Source organism: Hypanus sabinus, chromosome 11, assembly GCF_030144855.1.
Source record: "Hypanus sabinus isolate sHypSab1 chromosome 11, sHypSab1.hap1, whole genome shotgun sequence".
Classification (NCBI taxonomy): Eukaryota; Metazoa; Chordata; class Chondrichthyes; order Myliobatiformes; family Dasyatidae; genus Hypanus; species Hypanus sabinus.
The window spans coordinates 21,339,642-21,360,775 of record NC_082716.1 but is presented as its reverse complement, the minus strand read 5'-3'; the positions used below and the strand labels follow the sequence as shown (position 1 = coordinate 21,360,775).

The window sequence follows — 21,134 nt, the reverse complement described above, 5'->3', positions numbered from 1 at the left end:
ATGCTCATACTCTTTTATTGCTGCTGTTTACAGTTACTATTCTACAGATTTGCTGAGTATGTCTGCAGGAAAACGAACCTTAAGGTTGTATCTTGGGGCCATGCATGTACTCTGATTTCAGAGTTATTTTACTTTGAACTATTGATCTGAACAGCCATGAAAGCTCCTATTCCCTACAGCTCTAGCTAATTTGTATGTTAACTGTGCAAGCACCCAACTGGTTACAGCTGGTGTTAATTAGGATCCAAGCAATAAGCTGTTTGGATCACTCAGGATTTCTCTCAAAAACTAAAAGTAGATGATCATGACAATTAGACATCTAGGGGTGTGATGTCTAAAGAAACATCACCAAAAACAACCACGTCAAAATAATTCATGATAAAACTTTACCTATACACTCATTTTGTTCTCTGATGATTTGCCATCCATCTACTCTATCTAATATTTAGAAAATCCATATACACACATTGGGGAAAAAATTCTTCTTTAAATACAGTGATTAATTTCTAGGCCATTTGTATCACTTGACTCTTTAATGTGCACTGTTGTAAACAAAAGCAATTTTTACATAGTTGCACCTCGTGATTCAAAAACTGACTTAATGCTTAAGCTTCAATGGAAATTACTTTTTAAAATTTGCTTTTAGGTATTTAATTAGAATCAGGATTATTATTACCAATACATGTCATGAAATGTATAGCTTTCTGGCAGCAGTACAATGCAGGCTTAAATTATTTCAAGTTAAATATTAGTATATACCCAAGTAGCGCAAAAGAGGAATAGGGAGGTGGAGTCCTGAATTCATGGGCCATTCAGAAATCTGATGGCAGAGGAGAACTGCTCCTAAAACATTAAGGGTGGATCTTCAGAATCCTATACCTCCTCCTTGATGGCAGTAACGAGAAGAGGGCATGTCTCAGATGGTGAGGGTACCTCATGATAGATGCCGCTTTAGAGGCATTTCCTTCTCACGATGTCCTCAATGGTGGAAACTCTGTGCCTGTGATGGAGTTTGCTGAGTCTACAACCCTCTTAACAATTCTGTGCATTGGCATCTCTGCACTATACGGTGGTGCAACCAATGAGAATGCTTTCCATTGTACACATTTTAATCTGCTTATTAATGTCTTTAAAACATCAATGGGCATACTTATGTTTGGAGTGTACTGGGTACATGGAGAGTGTCTTCATGACATCTGTGCGAGAAGCTCAAGGCCCCATCTTCACAGTTAAAGAGGATTTCAGTATAAAGTTACTGTAACTTTACCAAGAAGACTATAAATTACAGGAGCATAATTAGGCCACTTGCCCCATTGAGTCTGCTCCACCATTCAATCATGGCTTATTTATTATCCCTCTCTGCACATTTTCTGCCTTCTCCCTATAACTTTAGATGACCTTACTAAGCAAAATCCTATCACCCTCTACTTTCAATATACTCAATGACTTTGCCTCCAGAGCTGCCTGAGGCTAAAGAAATTCATCCTCATCCCTATGCTAAAGCGACACCCTCCTTCCTTCTTTTCTGAGGCTGTACCCTTTGGTCTTAAGACTCCTCCACTATAGGAAACATCCTCTCCACATTCACTCTATCTAGGCTTTCCTCATTCCTCTAAACTCCAGCCAGCTCAGGCCCAGAGCCATCAAACACTCAAGTTAACCCTTTAATTCCTGGAATCATTCATGAACTTCCTTTGGAGCCCCTCCAATGACAACACATTCATTCTTCTTAGACAATGAGGCCAGAACAGCTCATGACACTCAAGTATGGTCTGACCCTTTGCTTGCTAACATTGCATTTGCCTTCCTTACCACCTGGAAACTAACCTTTAAGGAATCCTGCACTAGGACTCCCTGTGTACCACTGATTTCAGAATTCTCTTTCCCTTTAGAAAATAGTTTGCCTTTTTTCCTTCTACCAAAGTGCATGACCAAACACTTCTTTACATTCCATTTGCACCTTACTACAAAAGTCCCCAATAAAAAAATTAAAATTTTAAATAAAATGTAAAAATCTCTGAGAGGATTCCAGGAGGCAGAGGCAGTGTGAGTGAACCTTGTAGCGAGAAGGCTGCAGTTTGGCGCACGAGCCAAGGCTTGATCCCATTTCACCAATTATTGCTTTCACTTGTTTGCCGATTAAAGAGATGAGGGCAATTGAAACATCGAAGCAAATGCAGAAGTCTGGAGATCGTTTGGGTGCTCCAGCACTCTGCAGTCTCCAAGAGGATTCCGGGAGGCAGAGGCAGCACACGCAAACCTCATAGCAGGCAGGCTGCGGGACGGGCCCAACCCGATGTTTCACTTTATTTCACCAAATTAAAGCTTCCATTGTTCACCAATTAAAGCAACAAGGGAGATGAAGCATCGAAGCAAGTGCAGAGTGTGAGCAATGTACCAGAGCCTGCTACTGCACCCGGAGTGTCGCCCAGGCACAGGTTTTTTTTAAAAACGACTTGGACTATAGACTTCAGTTCAGTCTTATAGTTCTTATATTCCTGTGTTTCTTCACCCAATCTTCTTGTCTTTTTTTTAAAAAGCAGAGATGGGGATTTGGTGGTTGGGGGAGGGGGTCAATGTGCCTGAGGTGTTTTGTTCAGGAAGAGATTTGGGGGTTGATGTGCCTGTTCCATTTTTCTTTTTTTTTTGTGGGGAGGTGGGATTTGGGAGTTGATGACCATGCTGCCTTTCTTTTCTTTTTTTGGTTTCATGGCTACTCGGAGGACTGAAGAATTTCTGAATTGCATACTTTGATAATAAATTAACCTTTGAACCTTTAATATAGACACAACTCTATAAATGACAACATACAATAGCTTGAACATCTACCTATATTACTTACTTTTGCAAATAGTTCCTGTTGTTGCCTTAATAATTCTTCTTCTGGTATGCCCAGGTTCTCTAGTCGTGAGCTTGCTTTTCTCCTCTTTAGTGCTACTGTTTTGCACTCTTGCAAGACTTCTTTCACTTCACTAATGTACGAGCAAAACCCAAGACTTTCCAGGGCTAAAAAAAAAGAAAAAATTATATTATAAGTGTTTGCGCATACTCTATCCAAAATTTCCAGGCAATTAAATAAAAAGTGTACTGCTAAAGAATTGAAGCAAAGCAATGTGAGAGCCAACATCTGTTTGTGATCTTTTTCCACCAAGTGGAAAATTCTTATTTTCAACCAAGTGTCAGTTATTGTGTCAAGAATATGGAACAGAACAGTATAGCACATTACAGGCCATTCAGCTCACTATGCCGTGCAGACCCTTGAACTTACTCCAGGATCAATCTAATCCTATTCTTCCTTAATAATCCTTCATTTTACTGTCATCCCATGTACCCAAGAGTTTTCTTTAAATGCCTCTAAATACATCTGCCTCTACCACCACCCTGGTGCCTACCACTCTGTAAAATATATTTCGTCGTGCTTGATTCTGTAAAATAGCTACCTTTGGTTTCTCTCCAAACAAAAAAAAAAGCCCCCCCCCCCGCCCATATTAGCCATTTCTGTCCTGGACATGGTCACTGGCTGTTTACTTTATTGATACCTTTTATAATCTTGTACACCTCTATCAAGTCACCTCTCCTCCTCCTTCACTTCAAAGAGGAAAGCCCTAGCTTGCTCAGCCTATCCTCATAAGAGACACTGGTAAATCTCCTGTGCATCCTCTCCAAAGCTTCCATATTCTTCCTATAATGAGACAACCAGAACTAAACACAATACTGTAAGTATGGTCCAGTAGACAAGGCAATCCAAGGTGACAGGTCTTGGGCTGAGAGTGTATTGAAGTGGTAGGCCTGGGTTCAAGAGCAAGGAACAACCTGCTGTTTGGGTGATTTAAGTGTGGGACCAGATTTAAAAGGTCAGGGTGCCAGGGTCAGAGGAGAGGGATATAGGCCAGAGTTCAGCTCGCTCGTCAAAGCAAGGTTTACTCATCTCTGTGCTGAACTGAGGCTGTGGCCTGCAGCTAATGGGCTCTTAGATCAGCTGTGACTGGCTTTGTGGCTGCAAATTCACTTTCATGAACTTCAGTTCTGAATGTCATTTGCTTACTTTTTATTGTTTGCACAATGTTCTTTTTTTTTTGCAAATTTGGTGCTTGACTTTTTTTTAAAAAAAGTGGATTCCACCGTGTTTCTTTGTTTTGGGGCTGCCTGTTAGGAGATGGATCTCAAATTGTATATAGTAAGTGTACTTTGAACTTTTAACCAGTGTATAGAGCTGCAAAATTACTTCATGATTCTTGAACTCAATTCCCTCCCTAATGAAGGCCACTAAACCATATACCTTCTTAACCATCCGATCACCTTGCACTGCAACTTGGAGGGATCTATCGACATGAACTCCAAGATCACTCTATTCCTCTGCACTGTTAAGAATCCTGCCATTAACCCTGAATTCTGCTCATATTTCGAGATTTAGATTTCACATAAAAAATATTTATTTTATACTGGTTGAGTTGAGTTGTTCTCCAATCTTGGCAATCCATTTGCAAATGTTTGCATCATACCAGGAGATATCATCAGTGCACTGTTCACTTGTGGTGTGTCCTCCGAATGCTTGGCTGTTATATACTTATCAGTTGATTGGTCACTGTTAGGGAAATCCAATTGTGATGTAGGGAGGGGTCTCGTCTCTGATTAGTTGTGTGGCGAACTTTATGCATTGCCTGGAATTGTGCCTCATTGGCTTATGAATAGGATCGAGGTCTATGTGTCTGTTTACAGAACCATTTGCAGATAACCAGCTTCTAGGAATTCCCTTGCATGCCACATGCTTGTTAGCGTCATGACTGCACTGACACCCAGTTAAATTTGTGCCCCTCTCGATCTTCATGGGTAGAGACTAGGGAGAATTGGTCATCCTACCTCATGGATCCTTCTGAATAGTTTTCTCCCAGTTTGCTGACGTTAATATTTGCTGCACTCCTTACATCTGATTCTGTTGGCCAATAGCTTGGTTTGTTCTTTTGGTCTGCGGAGTACACTTCTCAATGTTGCTGATAGTTTATGTGCAACGGGAATTCTATGTTCTTGGAGCTGCCAGGCTGTTACTTCCAAGATATTTTGAATGTATGGAAGGGCAACCTCCACGCTGCAGTGTCTCCACGCTCTTCTGAACAAAGTTTTGATACAGCTCTTCTTGTGTGCATTTGGATGGTTATTGTGATAATTTAGGATCTGATCTGTATGTGTTCCCTTATGATAAATAGATGCTTCCAAAGTACCCTCCATGTTTCTACTGACAAGCATATTCAAGAATGTCAGTTTCCTCAGTTTCTGTTACCATCGTGAACTTAACATCATTGAACACATCGTTGATTAGTTTACAACTTCTTTCAATGTTGCTGCGTTTTACTATAACAGAAATATCACTGACATATCCGACCCAAATTTTAGGTTTACAATTGGTAACACCATCTTTTATTTTTAAAAAATTTGCATGAAGGCATATGCTATGAACCAAGAGATGGATGAACCCATTGGTGGCTTCAGCTGTTTGTAAAGCATGCCTTTTAATTTAAAGTTGGTACACAAGCAGAATTCTACCAGTTTGCATATGCTATCTTTATTTAGTCTCCTGTTCTTTATTTCATTCTTCATTTTATAATTTTGCTTTTCTTGTAACTTTTCCCTTTCTTTGTGCCTGGGTGTTCCAGTATCAGTTCCAAAACAGATGCAAAGAAATAGCAACGCAAGCTCTTCCAATTCAAATATTACTTTTACATTTAAAGTATTAAATATTGCTTTCTCACAAACGCAAATCACAAAATAGAATGCAAATAAAATGTAATTATAATATGACAAGAAATGCAAAAGAGCTTTGGCATTTCAATAGAAGTTACATTTATAGAAACCAGCCAAATGCCCAATCTACCACAAATTAAACACGAATATCAATGTAATGGGGTTCATTTGACTGCTAGCTTATGAACAATGTTTTTATTCATAGAAAACACTTCAATTTTTGATCAAAACTGTTTCTCAACACTCAGGTTGTACAGCTGAAGGCCCAGCTCTGTTGGTCCATGTTGCTCTAAATCCCCATATTCCAATAAGCTCAAACAGTGGTATCATATTTCTTTTCCATTGATTTGCTCGCTGGGCACGGAGTTACAGAATGGACTATTCTGAGATGTTGTCTAATGGTCACCACTCTATTAACAAATTAATTGAAAATGGTTTTAAATGTTATGCGATTCAAGGCTCCATTAGTTACACTTTTGCAAGAAAATACAAGATTTGACTAACTGTGGACCAATGAATTTTACTGCAAACCATGCACACTAGGTACAGATTCTCGAGTTCTCAACTAGAAGAAATCTGGAAATGATCAATCAGGTCAGAAAGACAAACAGAGGGTCAAGCCAGCAGCCATGGGAATCAGCTCTTGACTGATACCCAATGATGCCCTCAATTGAATACTGTTATTCAAATTGAATCAGGGCTATACTTAAGCATGGTACCTTGTCGTACCATCTGGGACATGCAAGTGGATCAACTATTGAATGCTTCCCATCCTGAACACAAGTAAGCAGGTTGAGAAAATGAATAGTCAGCAGAAGTGATGACCCAACTTTACGGCTGAACATTTTTTTTAAATAAGCATTCTCTAAAGGCAATAATTACTGACTTACACTTGCAATTTCCTTTTAAAAGAAAAAAGGAGGTGCAGAGATGGAAAATTACTGGAGTATGCATCCTCGTACTTTAGTTCCGTGATAACAAAATGGCACACTTCCCTCCAGATGGCAGCTTTAGATGTCAGCTAGATGTAGTTCTAGATAGCAGCTTCAATTTCAGGTGCTTGGTGGGAGCTATTTTTAAGACATTTAAAATTAAGTGTTTTTTTTACATGCCAGCAGTAGCCTCTGTATTTCAACAGTCACATTCAAAAAACAATGAAAGTTCATCTGTTCTTTTTACTACTTTGTTTAAATATTTTTAAAAGTTGTATTTAAGTAATTCACTCACCTGCTTCTTCAATATCCCAGTTTTGCTTTAGAATACAAGAAGTTCTCTTACTATGTTGTACCAACCCTAATGTATATGACCTCTCAGCCAATTCAAGCTAAGTGAAAAGAACATGATTGCATCAGGCAAAAAAAAAAACACCATCTGGTTTTCAAGTGCCAATTTGAAACTGGGATTTTGGTTTTCCAGTTACTCAATTAAACTCTATACTGCAGATACAGTGTCCAAAAGGCTATTATTTAGAAAGAGCACCTACAATTTTTAATAAATCTTATTCCTAAATTAGCAATGGTTTAAGCACCCTGGATGAGAAGCAATTCAAGCCAAAGGAGTTAATGATTGAACTGTTAGTATTGTCAATTTTCAACAGCTTGCTACCAGAATTTCAGAACAAAATTGCTATTGTGTGGGGCATGGTACACTTTGGGATAGAGAGAACAAATCCAATACCAGAGGAATGCTCACAGACAGGATTGCATCCTTGACTAAAAACACATTGAACATTGAGAACATTACCCAAATAATCAGAAGGTAATGATTTGCAACATTTTAGTACACATATAGAGAACTGTCCTAAACATGTCAGGTTCCAGAACAAACTCCTCACCTGCCATTGCTCCAGGATGAACAGAATTTCATCTAAAAATGGGAGATTTAAAGTCACTATAAGCTAATTTCCTTAGCCTATGTCTTGATCACTAAGAATACACTGGCCTTTTGCACAATTATACCATCCTACAAGGATTTTGGCACAAGGCCCATCATCAGTCAGGGCACTGAGTAAGAGAAATTGGGATGTCACTCTGCAGTTGTACAAGACAATGATGAGGCTGCAACTGGAATTGCTCTCTCTGTGATTCCCTTGTATATTCATCCCTCTCCACTAATTGCCCTCTGGGCACTTATCCCTACAAGCAGAAGTAGTGCTCCACCTACCAATTTACCTCCATTCAGGGCCCCAAGCAAACCCTCCAGGCAAGGCACCACTTCACCAGTATGTATATTGGGGTCTCTGCTGTACCCGATGCAGCCTCTTCTCTATTAATAAGACCCACTTTGTCAAGTGCTTTCAGTCCATCCACAAAAAAAAAATCAGAATTTCCCAGTGGCCAACCATATCAATTCCACTTCTTATTCGAACATGTTGGTCCAGGACCTGCTCTACTGCCATGATGAGGCCATTCTCAGATTGGAAGAGCAATAGCTCATATTCCATTTGGGTAGCCTTGCACCTGATGAGATGAACATCAACTTCTCTAACTTTTGGTAATTCCCTTCCCCAACCCCTTCCCTCTTCTTCAATTCCCCACTCTAGCTCTCTTGTCCTCACCTATTGATTACCTCCCCCTCACCCCTGGTGCCCCTTCTCCTGCTCTTTCTGCCATTGTTAACTCTCCTCTCCTATCAGACTCCTTTTCTAACCCTTTACCTTTTCTACGTATCACCTCCCAGCTTCTTAATCCATCTCCCCCCCTTTCCACACCCACCTAGCATCACCCTTCACTTTCTAGCTTGTACTCCCCCCACCATCATTCTCATTCTTATCCCCCTTCCTTTCTAGTCCTAACGAAGGGTCTCAGTCTGAAACATCAACTATTTATTCATTTCCCTGCCTGACCCGCATTCCTCCAGCATTTTGTGTGTGGTCATTTGAAATACTAAGTTCTACTTTGGTCATCCTGGTACAAGGAAGATGGCATTAAGGTGAAAAAAAATATTGAGGAAATATATGAGGATGTTGCTGAGACTCAAGGGACTGAGCTACAGAGAAAGGTTGGGTCTTTTTTCTTTGGAGTACAGGAGAATGTGGGGTGATCTTTGAGGTGTATGAAATTATGAGGGGCATAGATAGTGTGAATGTAGAGTATTTTTCTCAGGATCTGGGGAATCAAGCACTAGAGAACTTAGTTTCAAGTGAGAAAGGAGAGATTTAATAGGAGCCTGAGGGGCAACTATTACATCCAGAGAGTGGTTGGTATATGGAATAAGCTACCAGATGAAGTGGTGAAGGCAGGTATATTATCAAAAGATACTTAGATGGGTATGTGGGCAGGATAGAGCAGGCTTTCCCAACCTGCAGATAATGCATGGATCCATGGTATTAACAGGTAGTTTACAGATAAACACAAACAAATTGGGGTAATAGATATGGGAATCTTGGTCAGCACAGATCAGTTGAACAGAAGGGAGGGTTTCCTTGCTGTATGACCCTATGATTCTACATGACCCCAGGCTCTCTACAGGGCCCCAAGTCGATTTCCAAAACATAAACTGACTAAAACCAAATCCATTCCAAACCCACTTCAACAAATCTGATGCCAAAACTCTTGTATATTTCTCTTGGCACATCAGCTGCTGAAACATATCAAATCACCCATAAACAGTCTGCACCCATGTCTTTTAACTCCCACCATCATTTTCACCAGGCAATAAAATTTTCACCATCTTTTTCATCGTCTTCCCTAAGACCATTTCTAATCTCTGTACTTCCCCAAGTTTAATCCTTCCTAAATTATTCCCCTCATCTCCAAGGCCTTTGGTAACTGTCACATTATTTCCAATAGACTGGCATCAGATTTTGCTTCACAATGCTCAATTTCTTAAGCAAATTTGGACATTTTACTGTAAAATACTGGTATTTGGCATACAAAGTATATAAGATGAAACAAGGAAGGGGAAAGCAAAGAGAATCTGCATGGATGCTTTAAATGGAAGTTTCCTAAAGAAACACCAGAAATGAAGTAGCTTGGGATTGAATACAAAATGCTGAAGGAACTCAGCAGGTCAGGGGCCATCAATGGAAAGGAATAAGAGTCAGGCCAAGGAATCCTGATGAAGCTCGACCAAAACACTGATTTGTTTTATTCCTTTCAATAGATGCTGCCTGACCTGCTGAGTTCATCCAGCATTTTACATGCATTATTCTGGATTTCCAACATCTGCAGAATCTCGTGTTTGGGAACTAATATCACAGACAAGGAACATGATTAGCCTCCAAAGAGAAAGCTTAAACTTACACAATATGTACCCATAGGATATTCCAAAGCACTCCAGAGTTAATTAATGAGTTCATTTGTTGACAAACTCAGTAACTAATTTGGACAACAATGAGATAACAACTAGACAGTTAGCTACTTAGGCTGTGTTAAGCAGTGTTGTGTCAAGGTCAAAAGAAAACTCCCACTTTCATCTGAAAAGCATATTGAAGCGAATTGGCTGGCTGACAACATTTTTTTTTAAACACAGGAGGAGATGGACATGAAGAGATTTAAAGAGCAGGACAAGAATTCTATGCAACACACAAAATGCTATAAGAATTCAGCAGGCCAAGCAGCATCTATGGAAAAGAGTGAACAGTCGACATTTTGGTCTGAGACCCTTCATCAGGCCTGGTAAAAGAGTTTCAGCCCGAAACATCGAATGTTCGTCAACTCTTTTCCATAGATGTTGTCTGGCCTGAGTCTGGCCATCATTTTGTGGGTGTTGCTTGGATTTACAGCATCTGCAGGTTTTCTCATCTTTGTGCTACAAGAATTCTAGGGAACAATTCTATTTGAGCTACCAGATTTAATATCACTGGCATACGTCGAGAAGATTTGTTAACTTTGCGGCAGCAAACATATGAAAGACATGATAAAAAAACTCTGGTTTTCTCTATATTTATTTATCTATATATAGTGAGGTAGTGTTCATGGGTTCCATTTAGAAGTTGGATGGCAGAGGGGAACAGCTGTTCCAGGCTCTTGCACCTCCTTCCCAACAGTAACAGTGTGAAGATGGCATGTTCTGGGTGGCAGGGATCCTGGACGCAACCTTCCTGAGGCATTGCTACGCAAAGATGTCTTGGATAATACAGAGAATGGTACCCATAATGGAGCTGACTAATATTACAAGTTTCTGCAACTTATTTCAATCTTGTGCAGTAGCCACCCACCACACACCAAACGGTGATGCAGCCAGTCAGAATGCTCTCCATGAAATGTTTGTAAAAATTTGAGAGGTTAGTTGACGAAACCAAATCTCCTCAAACTCCTAATGAAATATAACCTTATCTTGCCTCCTTTATAGCTTTATCAATGTGTTGCATCCATAGAACATTACAGCACAGAAACAGGCCTTTTGGCCCTTCTTGGCTGTGCCAAACCATTTTTCTGCCTAGTCCCACTGACCTGCACCCTGCCCATATCCCTCCATACACCTCTCATGTACCATGTAAATCCATGTAGTTTTTCTTAAATGTTAAAAGTGAGCCCGCATTTACCACTTCATCTGGCAACTCATTCCACACTCCCACCACTCTGTGTGAAGAAGCCCCCCCCCCCATGTTCCCTTTAAATTTTTCCCCCTTCACTCTTAACCCATGTCCTCTGGGTTTTTAACTTCCCTAGCCTCAGTGGAAAAAGCCTGCTTGCATTCACTCTATACCCATCATAATTTTATATACCTCCATCAAGTCTCCCCTCATTCTTCTACGCTCCATGGAATAAAGTCCTAACCTATTCAACCTTTCTCTGTAACTCAGTTTCTCAAGTCCCGGCGACATCCTTGTAAACCTTCCCTGCACTCTTTCAACCTTATTAATATCCTTCCTGTAATTGTGACCAAAACTGCACACAATACTCCAAATACAGCCTCATCAATGCCTTATACAACCTCACCATAACATTCCAACTCTTATGCTCAAATACTTCGATTTATAAAGGTTAATGTACCAAAAGCTCTCTTTACTACCTTACCTACCTGTGACGCCACTTTTAAGGAATTTTGTATCTGTATTCCTAGATCCAGGTTAGGTCCTCAAAGATAATGACACCCAGGAACGTGAAACTGCTCATTCCACTTCTGATCCCTCTACGAGGATCGAATTGTATTCCTTCATCTTACCCTTCCTGAATTCCATAAACAGCTCTTTGGTCTTTCTGATGTTGAGTGCAAGGTTGCTGCCGTGACACCATTCATCTAGCTGGTACACCTTGCTCCTGTACGGCCTTTCGTCAGAATGCCAAAAATGGTTGTATCATCAGCAAATTATGTGAGCTATGCCTAGCCACATAGTCATGGATGTAGAGACAGTAAAGCAGTCTGCTAAGCACACATCCCTATAGAGCACCAGTGTTAATTGTTAGCAACGTGGAGATGTTATTTCTAATCTGTACAGATTCTGGTTTTCCAGTTAGGAAGTAGAGCATCCAGTTTAGAGGAGGTAAAGAAGCCTAGATTCTGTAGCTTTTAGATCAGGACTGTAGGAATGATGTGTTAAATGCTGAGCTATAGTCAATAAACAGCATCCTCACATAGGTATTTGCATTGTCCATGTGACACAAGGCTGTCTGAAGAACCACTGAAATAGCTGTAGACCCATTGTAGCTATAGGCAAATCGCAGTGGGTCCAGGTTCTTCCTGAGACAGATGATGATTCTAGCCATGACCAAGGTCTCAAAGTACTTCATCACTGTAAATGTGAGTGATACTGGACAAAGGTCTTTGAGGCAGCTCAAACTACTCTTCTTGGGCACTGATATAATTGTTGCCCTTTTGAAGCAGGTGGGAACTTCCAACTGTAGCAATGAGATATTGAAAATGTCTTTGAATGCTCCTGCCAGTTAGTTGGCACAGATTTTTAATATCTGTTTAACGTTTAGGTTGAAGCCATCCCTCTATGCAATAGATGTCCTGAAATTAAAACAAGTCAATTCTGTTTTGGATGTAATATTACTGCTAATATGTTGTACATAGATTAGTACTGAATAATAAGTCTAAATGTCATAGAGATGGATAATTGTTTCTTATTTTTAGATTTTGTGAGAAAGAACCCCATGTTTATCTTATCAGAATACAAATATATCAAAATAAATACAGGTATATCATTACGCTTGTATCAGCTTTTTCATCTGAATGAAATTATGAAGAACCTGCTGCACCAAGTCACTAAGAGCTCAGAAAGCCAATTAAAAAAAATCTTTGTACTAATAAAAACACTTCTTACTCTGCCTTATGTTTATAGCAGCATGAAGGAACTTTATTAGTTGAACAGTGAACACAAAAAAAAACTTCAAATCAAGCAAGAGTATATTTGACATTTATCCACGATGGAAAATAGTTCAAAATCTGAGAAAAAACAGGGATTACAAGTCAAAATTAAAACAAGATGGAATTTGAACGCTGACTGTATAAGCAGAGAATACTGCAAAATGCTTCACATTAAAAGAATCTCCAATGATTCAAAGGACATTTTCAGCCAGAATGTTAAAGAATTCACCATGAGTGCCACTGACAAGCTATAGTGAAGAAAATTAAATTGTGACTTACCTGCTCATACCAGCCACAACTTATCATCGCATAACTCAAGAATACTGTAAACCAGGTATGAATGCTTGAATAAAGCTAATGGCATGTACTTTTGCTCTATACAGTTTAATTATTACCCCATGATTTGCAGACATTTTTTTGAAATAGACAATAGACAGGAGGTGCAGGAGTAGGCCATTTGGCCCTTCTAGCCAGCACCGCCATTCACTGTGAACATGGCTGATCATACACAATCAGTACCCCGTTCCTGCCCTCTCCCTATATCCCTTGACCCCGCTATCTATAAGAGCTCTATCTAACTCAAATGACCAACCAAAGCTAGATTTCTACCTTTCCTGTAATCAAGTTCAATGCTAAATTATCCATTGCATGTGTTAGAATTAATGTGTTAATTTTACCTACTAAAGATACAATTACAAAAATTTGTGCATCAAAACTTGCGCAGTTACTGCTATACACGTTAAATGCACTAGATCGGCGAGCACTCTAAAATCAACCACCACTGGCTTAGCAGCAAGTGCTAAAGGTTAAAGCACCCCATTGACTTGGGTAATGCTAAGTGGATTGATTTTCACACTCATAATCATAGAAATCAGTCTTTAGCCAACTGGACAGACTCTATACAACATCAGAAGGATGTTAAAGATACAGGATGTTGAAACAAGACAATCCAATTATAGCCCTACAACTCAGTCAGAAGGTCAGAAATAGAGACGTTTTCTCTTTGCCCAAAGTTCCATTACATTTCTCAGAAAAAGTTCACACTTGCATTCAGCAAGATTTAGATTACATTCAGGCTTGGACTAAATGCTGACCAATAAACCATTTACAATAAACCGAAGATAATTCAACTGCATGACTCACAATGGAATTAAAATGCCAAATTCCTCACCATTAACATTAAAGTTCTGGGGAGTCACCACTACTGAAACTCATCTACCGACTCCCCAGAACCAAACTATTGTTCATACGTCAGGAGTGTGATTGAACACTTACCACCTATCTGGAAAGGAACAATACATTAAATATATGTGGTTATGCCAACATGACCAAAAGATCATTAGTATAGCTCCTACACCTTTCCGAGTCATTCTAAATTTGATCAGTCATTTCCACTAGAGCTCCAAGTTTGTATCATCTAGTGCAAGGGGGCATAATTTGAAAGTGATTGAAGTATGGAGGGTGTGGGGGGAGGCAAGTTCCTCACAGAGTAGCAAATGTGTGCAACACACCACTGGGGATGGTGGTAGAGGAAGATACATTAAGGGCATTTAACTTAGATGGGCACATGGATGATAGAAAATGGAGGGTTATTTAGGAGGGAAGGTTTAGATTGATCTTGGAGTAAGTTAAAAGGTCAGCAAAATATCATGGCCTTAAGGGCTTGTACTGTGCTGTAATGTTCTATGTTCTACAAACTCACCTTTTGTTTATGCTTCATTCTCAATTCTTGCAAATTCCATGCTCCCCACCTTCACACCCTTGAAATCTCTACATTAGGGGTTCCCAACCTGGGATCCATAGACCCCTCAGTTAATGGCATGAGTCCACGGCATTAAAAATAAAGGGTTGGAACCCCCCACTCTACAGGAACCAATTTTAACTTAATTGATGAGCTCTGTGTGTACAATGCCTTTCAACCACATGGATGAACTTTGTGACAGTGAATCAACTTGACATAAGTTCACCAAGCAATGTTTCTCGCCATAATTTAAAATACTTAAAGCCTACTGTCAAAATAATACCTTTCTTCATGCAGCTTCATTTCCAATTTGTAAAACCTCAATACTTCCTCATCATTGGAAACTGTATCGTTAAGAGATCAGAATCTTGATGTAAGGGGTAGAAGGCAGCATTAGATTATTATGATTAAGCTGAATCGACAGGTTTTATAATAGGGTTTGAAGAATGATCTCTGCCAAAAACAGTGTTTATTTCCCTTCACAGGTTCTCCCTGGCTGTCTGTATTGTTTATGCTAGGGAATTTACATTTGTTATACCTAAATTGTGAGGATGTGGCTATATTAATCATACAGGGACCAAAGAAGAACTTAGTAACCTGTCTCAATTATTATTGTCTAGCAGCACTCAAAACAACTGTGATGAACTTGAGGTTGGCCATGACGCACTTCAACTCCTGTCTGAGGAGTGATTTGGATCCACTCAAATTTGCCTCCCATCACAAGAAGTCAACAGTAGATGCCACTTCACTTAGCTCTGGAACATCTATCAGGACAGTGATGATACAATCATAAGGATGATTTTAGTTGACTACAACTCAGCATTTAACACCATCATCCCTGCAAAACTAATCAATAAGCTCCAAGACCCAGGCCTCAATACCTCCTTGTGTAACCAGCTCCTCAATTTCCTCACTTGCAGACTCCAGTCAGTATGTTTTGGCAATATCTCCTCCACAAGCAACATCAGCACAGGTGCACCACAAGGTTGTCTGCTTAGTCTCCTGCTTAACTCACTTTACACGTATGACAATGAGACGAAGCACAGCTCCAATGCCATATTTAAGTTTGTTGATGACTCTACTGTTGTTGGCCAAATCAAAGGTAGTGATGAATCGGCATAAAGGAGAGAGATTGAAAATCTGGTGTGACAGCAACAACCTCTCACTCAACATCAGCAAAACTAAAGAGCTACCAGAGGAAGAAATTGGGGGTCCATGAGCCAGTGCTCATTAGGGGATTGGAGGTGGAATCGGTAACTTTAAATTCCTGGGCGTTATCATATCAGAGGATCTGACCAGCATACAAATACCATTTCAAAGAAAGGAAGGCAGCACCTCTACTTCCTTAGAAGTTAGTGCAGATTTGACGAGTCATCTAAAACTCCGACAAACTTCTATAGATGCGTAGCAGAGAGTATCCTGTCTGGCTGCATCATGGTCTGGTATGGAAATATCAGTGTCCAGGAACAGAAAAGACTACACAAAAAGCGGTGGATACAATCCAGTTCAGAGGAAAAGCACCCCCCCCCCAATCCTTTTCATTAAGCACATCTATAAAGAGCGTTAGCACAAGAAAGCAGCATTCAAAGATCCCAACCATCCTGGCCATGCACTCTTCTCACTGCTACCATAAGAAAGAAATATAGGGGTAATAGGTTCCACAACACCAGGATCAGGAAAAGTTATTACCCCTCAACCATCAGGCTCCAAACCCCAAGTCTTCACTCACATCAACACTGATCTGATCATTGAACACAAGCTCTGGACTCACTTTCAAGGGCTCTACAACACACGCTCTCAGTATTATTTATTATTACTTGTTACTTTTTGTACTTATGCAAGTTGTCAGTCTTTATGTGTAGTTTTTCATTGATTCTATTGTACTTTGTTCTCTTGTGAATGCCTGCAAGAAAGTGAATCTCAGGGTAGTATTTGATGACATATGCACTTTAATAATAAATATACTTTGAACTTTTGAAGCTTAATTAAGGTAGAAAAGGAGAAACTTTCAGACAAAAACATGATCTCACAAAACAGCCGATTAACAGAATGGAAGACTGGATAGTGCAAAGATCACAATGCAAATCAGTTGCATGCATTATGCCTTAGTAAAGAGAGCAAGAATCATGAAGCTTTGGGTGTCTGGTATTCAAACCACCAAAAGCCAATGCTCTTGTATATGGTACTTAAATATTTTAATCAAATCTTGCAATTTATCTCAAAATACAGGAATATAAAGTGTTTAGTCAAATTATTCGGTTTCTTAGTAAGATAACAAAAGAAATGCTCTTAGTTTTCAATTTTATTGGCCCTGAAAGAAGTTAAATAACAAATTCACCAAGATTAGAGCAAAACTTCAAAGATTAAAGACTTAAAATATAACTTGCATTCCTCATAGTCACAACTGAGGAAGGGATTTATTTAAAAAAAAATGAAATTATTCAACAATGGATTTAGAGATATTGTTTCCTTTGTTGGGAAATTTCAGAAACAAAGGTACAAGAGCACACAAAAATAAAAATAGACCAGCAGGCCCCTCGATCCTGCCCCACCATTCATTAAGATCATGGCTGATCAATGCTGGCCTCTTCTGTATCAGTTCCCATAACTCTCAATTTCTCAATCTTTCAAATATTTATCTCCACCTTCAATATATCTAAAGATCTGGCATCCACCACCAGCAGAAGCATTGAATTGCAGACAACCACAACTGAGAAGAAATCCCTATGCACCTGTTTTAAATGCTTGGACTCTCAATTTGTAGCAATACCCTCTTGTTCGTGACTTTGCCACCAGTGAAGACATCTCAACATCTACCATATCAAGACCGCAGGACCCTAATACAGTATGTTTGAATAAGGTTAAAACTCATTCATCCAAATTCCAAGGAATGCAAACTGTTGAATGTTTTAGCCTGGCAAATCTCCTTTGGACTGCTTCCATACCCCTTGTTGAACCTGCCTGATAACTTTTAATTCAAGCACAGGAACATCTAGATCCCTCTGAACTTTACTCATCTGCAGTTCCATTAATATCCATCTTTTGAATGCTCTGACCAAAGTGCATGACCTCACACAGCCCACCACCCCCCACCTCATTATCCAGGCTTTAGCCCAATCTACGCTGCCCATCCTAACAGAACAGTTCTAACCTTCCTCAAAACTGGTGTCAGTGTCCTGTGAAAATTTTACTTTGAGCCATGCATTACCTCTATATTCCTATTTACCCTTTGCCAATTTGCTGTTGGCTCTGCTTTTCAATTCCAGATTACTGCCCAGCTAATTTGGACAAGTACATTTCCCCACATAAGTTAGTGGAGTTCTGGGACTCACCCCATTCTTCTAAAGGCTGTGGATGCAGGATCAACTGACACTCCATCTTGAAACTTGTTCTCAGATTTTATTGAATGAAGAATGAACACATTCCCCATTTCTTGCACCCGCTGTTTGAATTAAAGTCGGTAAGACGCTTTGCTTCTAAATGAACTGCTCATTATAACACTGTTCAATGCTGATAGAACCAGAAACCATGGCAAAATTCAAAGTTATTCCAGAAAACTTTCCACCAGGAAATGTGATTTTAAGGTTTCAGATGCATAAAGCCAAGATCCTATAGCAGGTTTGTGTATTACATTGATGCAGTTACTCAGATCCGCACTGGAGTAATATACTGCAGAGCACATTGAAGTATACTGATATCTCCTAGCACTCATGAGATAAAGGGGAAAGAAATGGTTTCAATCATCTTTGCTGCTGGTTGTTCTAATATGGAGGTTAATACATTATATTTCAAGACAAATGATCAATCATGCTCACTAATGCTAACCAGCTCTACCTTACAACCTTTCAAACTCTCTAGTCTCCAAGTTACCAAACAGAGCGATTATCAAATATGGATGGGCATAAAATTCATCCAGATAAGTATTAGGCACAGTGAAGTCAAAATTTTTGATTTCACTTGATTCTCCACTTTGGTTCTCTGCACACCAATTCCACCCCTCTTTGTGCTGTGTACACAAAGCTGAAATAGATCTTTTCAACCCTGGTTTCCTATTTGAAAACAAGATAAAGTTATAAGTATTTAACAAGGTGAAGGATGCAAAGGAGTGTGGAGTATGCCAATATGCTGGGACATTTCAAGATAAAGGAGATAAAACCCCAGGGCCAGATGAGATAGGCCCTAGATTATAGAAAAACACAAAAGAGATCACTAGGACCTTGACAGTCCTCGAGAAGAGATTGCTGGGAGCTTAACAGCCCTCTGGAACCTTGCCTGTTAGGGAGATCAAGTAGCAAATGTTGTTCGATTATTCAAGAAAGATGGATAACCTTTGAAATGATAAACTAGCGAGTCTCACCTCAGCAGGAGGAAAGTTACTGGAGAGGTTACTTAGGGATGGAATTTATGAGCATTAGGAAAACCATGGTCTAATTAGGGTTTCGGCCCGAAACGTCCACTGTATTCTTTTCGTAGATGCAGCCTGACCTACTGAGTTCCTCCAGCACTTTGTGTGTGTTACTCTGATTTCCAGCATATGCAGATTTTCTCTTGTTTCTAATTAGGGATAGTCAGCACTGCTTTGTATGGGGCAAGCCATGTCTTACTAACTTGATTCGAGTTATTTGAGGAAGCGACAAAGGTGATTGGTGAAAGTAGAGCTGTGGATGTTGTCTACGTGGATTTTAGTAAGTCACTTGTCTAGATCCTTCATGGAGGCTCATCCAGAAGATTAAGATGCATGGATCCATGGCAAATTGGCTGCTTAGACTCAGAATTCGCTTACCCAGACAGAGGAGTGTGATCAATGGAGCCATATTCTGAATGGAATATGTGCCTAATAGTCTCTTGCAGTAATCAACACTGGGACCTCTGCTGTTTGTTAACCCAGCCAAAAGTGAAGCAATGCACTTTGGGAGATCAAATGTAAAGGGACAGTATAATTAATGGCAAGACTCTCAAGTGTTGATGAGCAAAGTCCACAACTCCTGGAAAGCAACTACACATGATGATAGAGTGGCAAAGAGGGCACAAGGCTTGACTGCCTTTATTAGTCGAGGAACTGGGTTCAGAGTGATGAAGTTAGGAAGTTATGGTGCAGCTTTATAAAACCCAAGTTAGGCCACATCTGAATTCAATTCTGGTTGCCCCATTATAGGACAAAGCTTTGGAGAGGGTGCAAAAGAAGTTTACCGTGATGCTGTCTGGATTAGAGGGCATATGCTGCAAGGAGAGGTTGGATAAACTTGGGTTATTTGTTCAGGAGCACTAGTGGGCAAAGGGAAATCTGATATTTATTAGATTATAAGAGGCATAGATAGAACAGACAGTCAGCATTGTTTTCTCAAAGTTGAAAACCTAATAGAGGGCAAGCATTAATGGTGAGGAACAAGCTCAAAGAAAAGTGTGATGAGAAATGTTTTTTATACATACATACATATATATACACACATGCACACCCCAACCTGAGAATGGTGGGAACTAGAATGTGCTGTTAGGGGTGGTGGGATAGTCAAATATGATACAGGCGTTCAAAAGACTCAGATAAGTACATGAATGTGCAGCAAATAGAAGGATATGGACATTGTGTAGACAGAAGGGATTAGTTTGGTTGATCAAATATACAGTGAAACAATGTGAATTGTGTCATTTGTGTTAACAACTACCATACTCAAGGAGGTGCTAAAGGCTGAAGTGTCACCACACATTTCAGTGCCAACACAGCATGCCCACAATGCTCAACAGAGCAACGGAGAACAAAACAAGCAACAAGACAACAGCAGCAAAAGCTGTGTTCCTCCCGCCCACCCAGATACACAGTCACCTATCACCAGAACAGACCATCTTTGGCCTCCAGTGTCATTTGATTACTAATTTAGTTACAATAACGTGGGCTCAAGGGTCTGTTGCTGTGCTGTTCTACATTCTATAAACCTGCTCCACCATTAGGAGCTGGTGCAGAACATAATGTTGCTGCCATTTTTTCCCCCGATAGCTTTAGCACTCACTACCCTGCTACTAGGGTAGTGCAGCTTTCACTTTTCTTCTTTATTGAATCCTTCCATGGAAACAGCTAGAAATTGTAGCTATTTTCCCAAAAAGCAAACACCACTAATACCTTACGTTAGAATGGACTAAATGTATTCCATGGCAAATGCACAAAAACATGCCCTTTCAACATGGTTTATATTGCACAAATTAATTATGCCTTTAAACTATTCAAATCCTCAGATTTCGCAATGCAACTTGAAATATGCCAGTAGGTCTTCCTACAATGCACGACTAGTAAAGAATTGCTAATTGTTGCTACGCAACCATTTGGACCAAATATATACTCACAGCCATAAATAGGAAACCAGGAACAGACTTTCTCTTCCAGATGGTGCAGATAACACAAGGT

The 21,134-nt window shown here is 39.8% G+C and overlaps 1 protein-coding gene across 1 annotated transcript in view; it reads right to left on the bottom strand.

Moving 5' to 3' along the window:
* Window positions 1–21,134, bottom strand: part of dr1 (down-regulator of transcription 1) — a 35,497-nt gene that overhangs the window by 11,181 nt on the left and 3,182 nt on the right. The window contains exon 2 of the mRNA XM_059983921.1: window positions 2,843–3,006. Within this exon, the coding sequence (XP_059839904.1) occupies window positions 2,843–3,006 (164 nt within the window). The remainder of the gene's footprint in view (window positions 1–2,842; window positions 3,007–21,134) is intronic.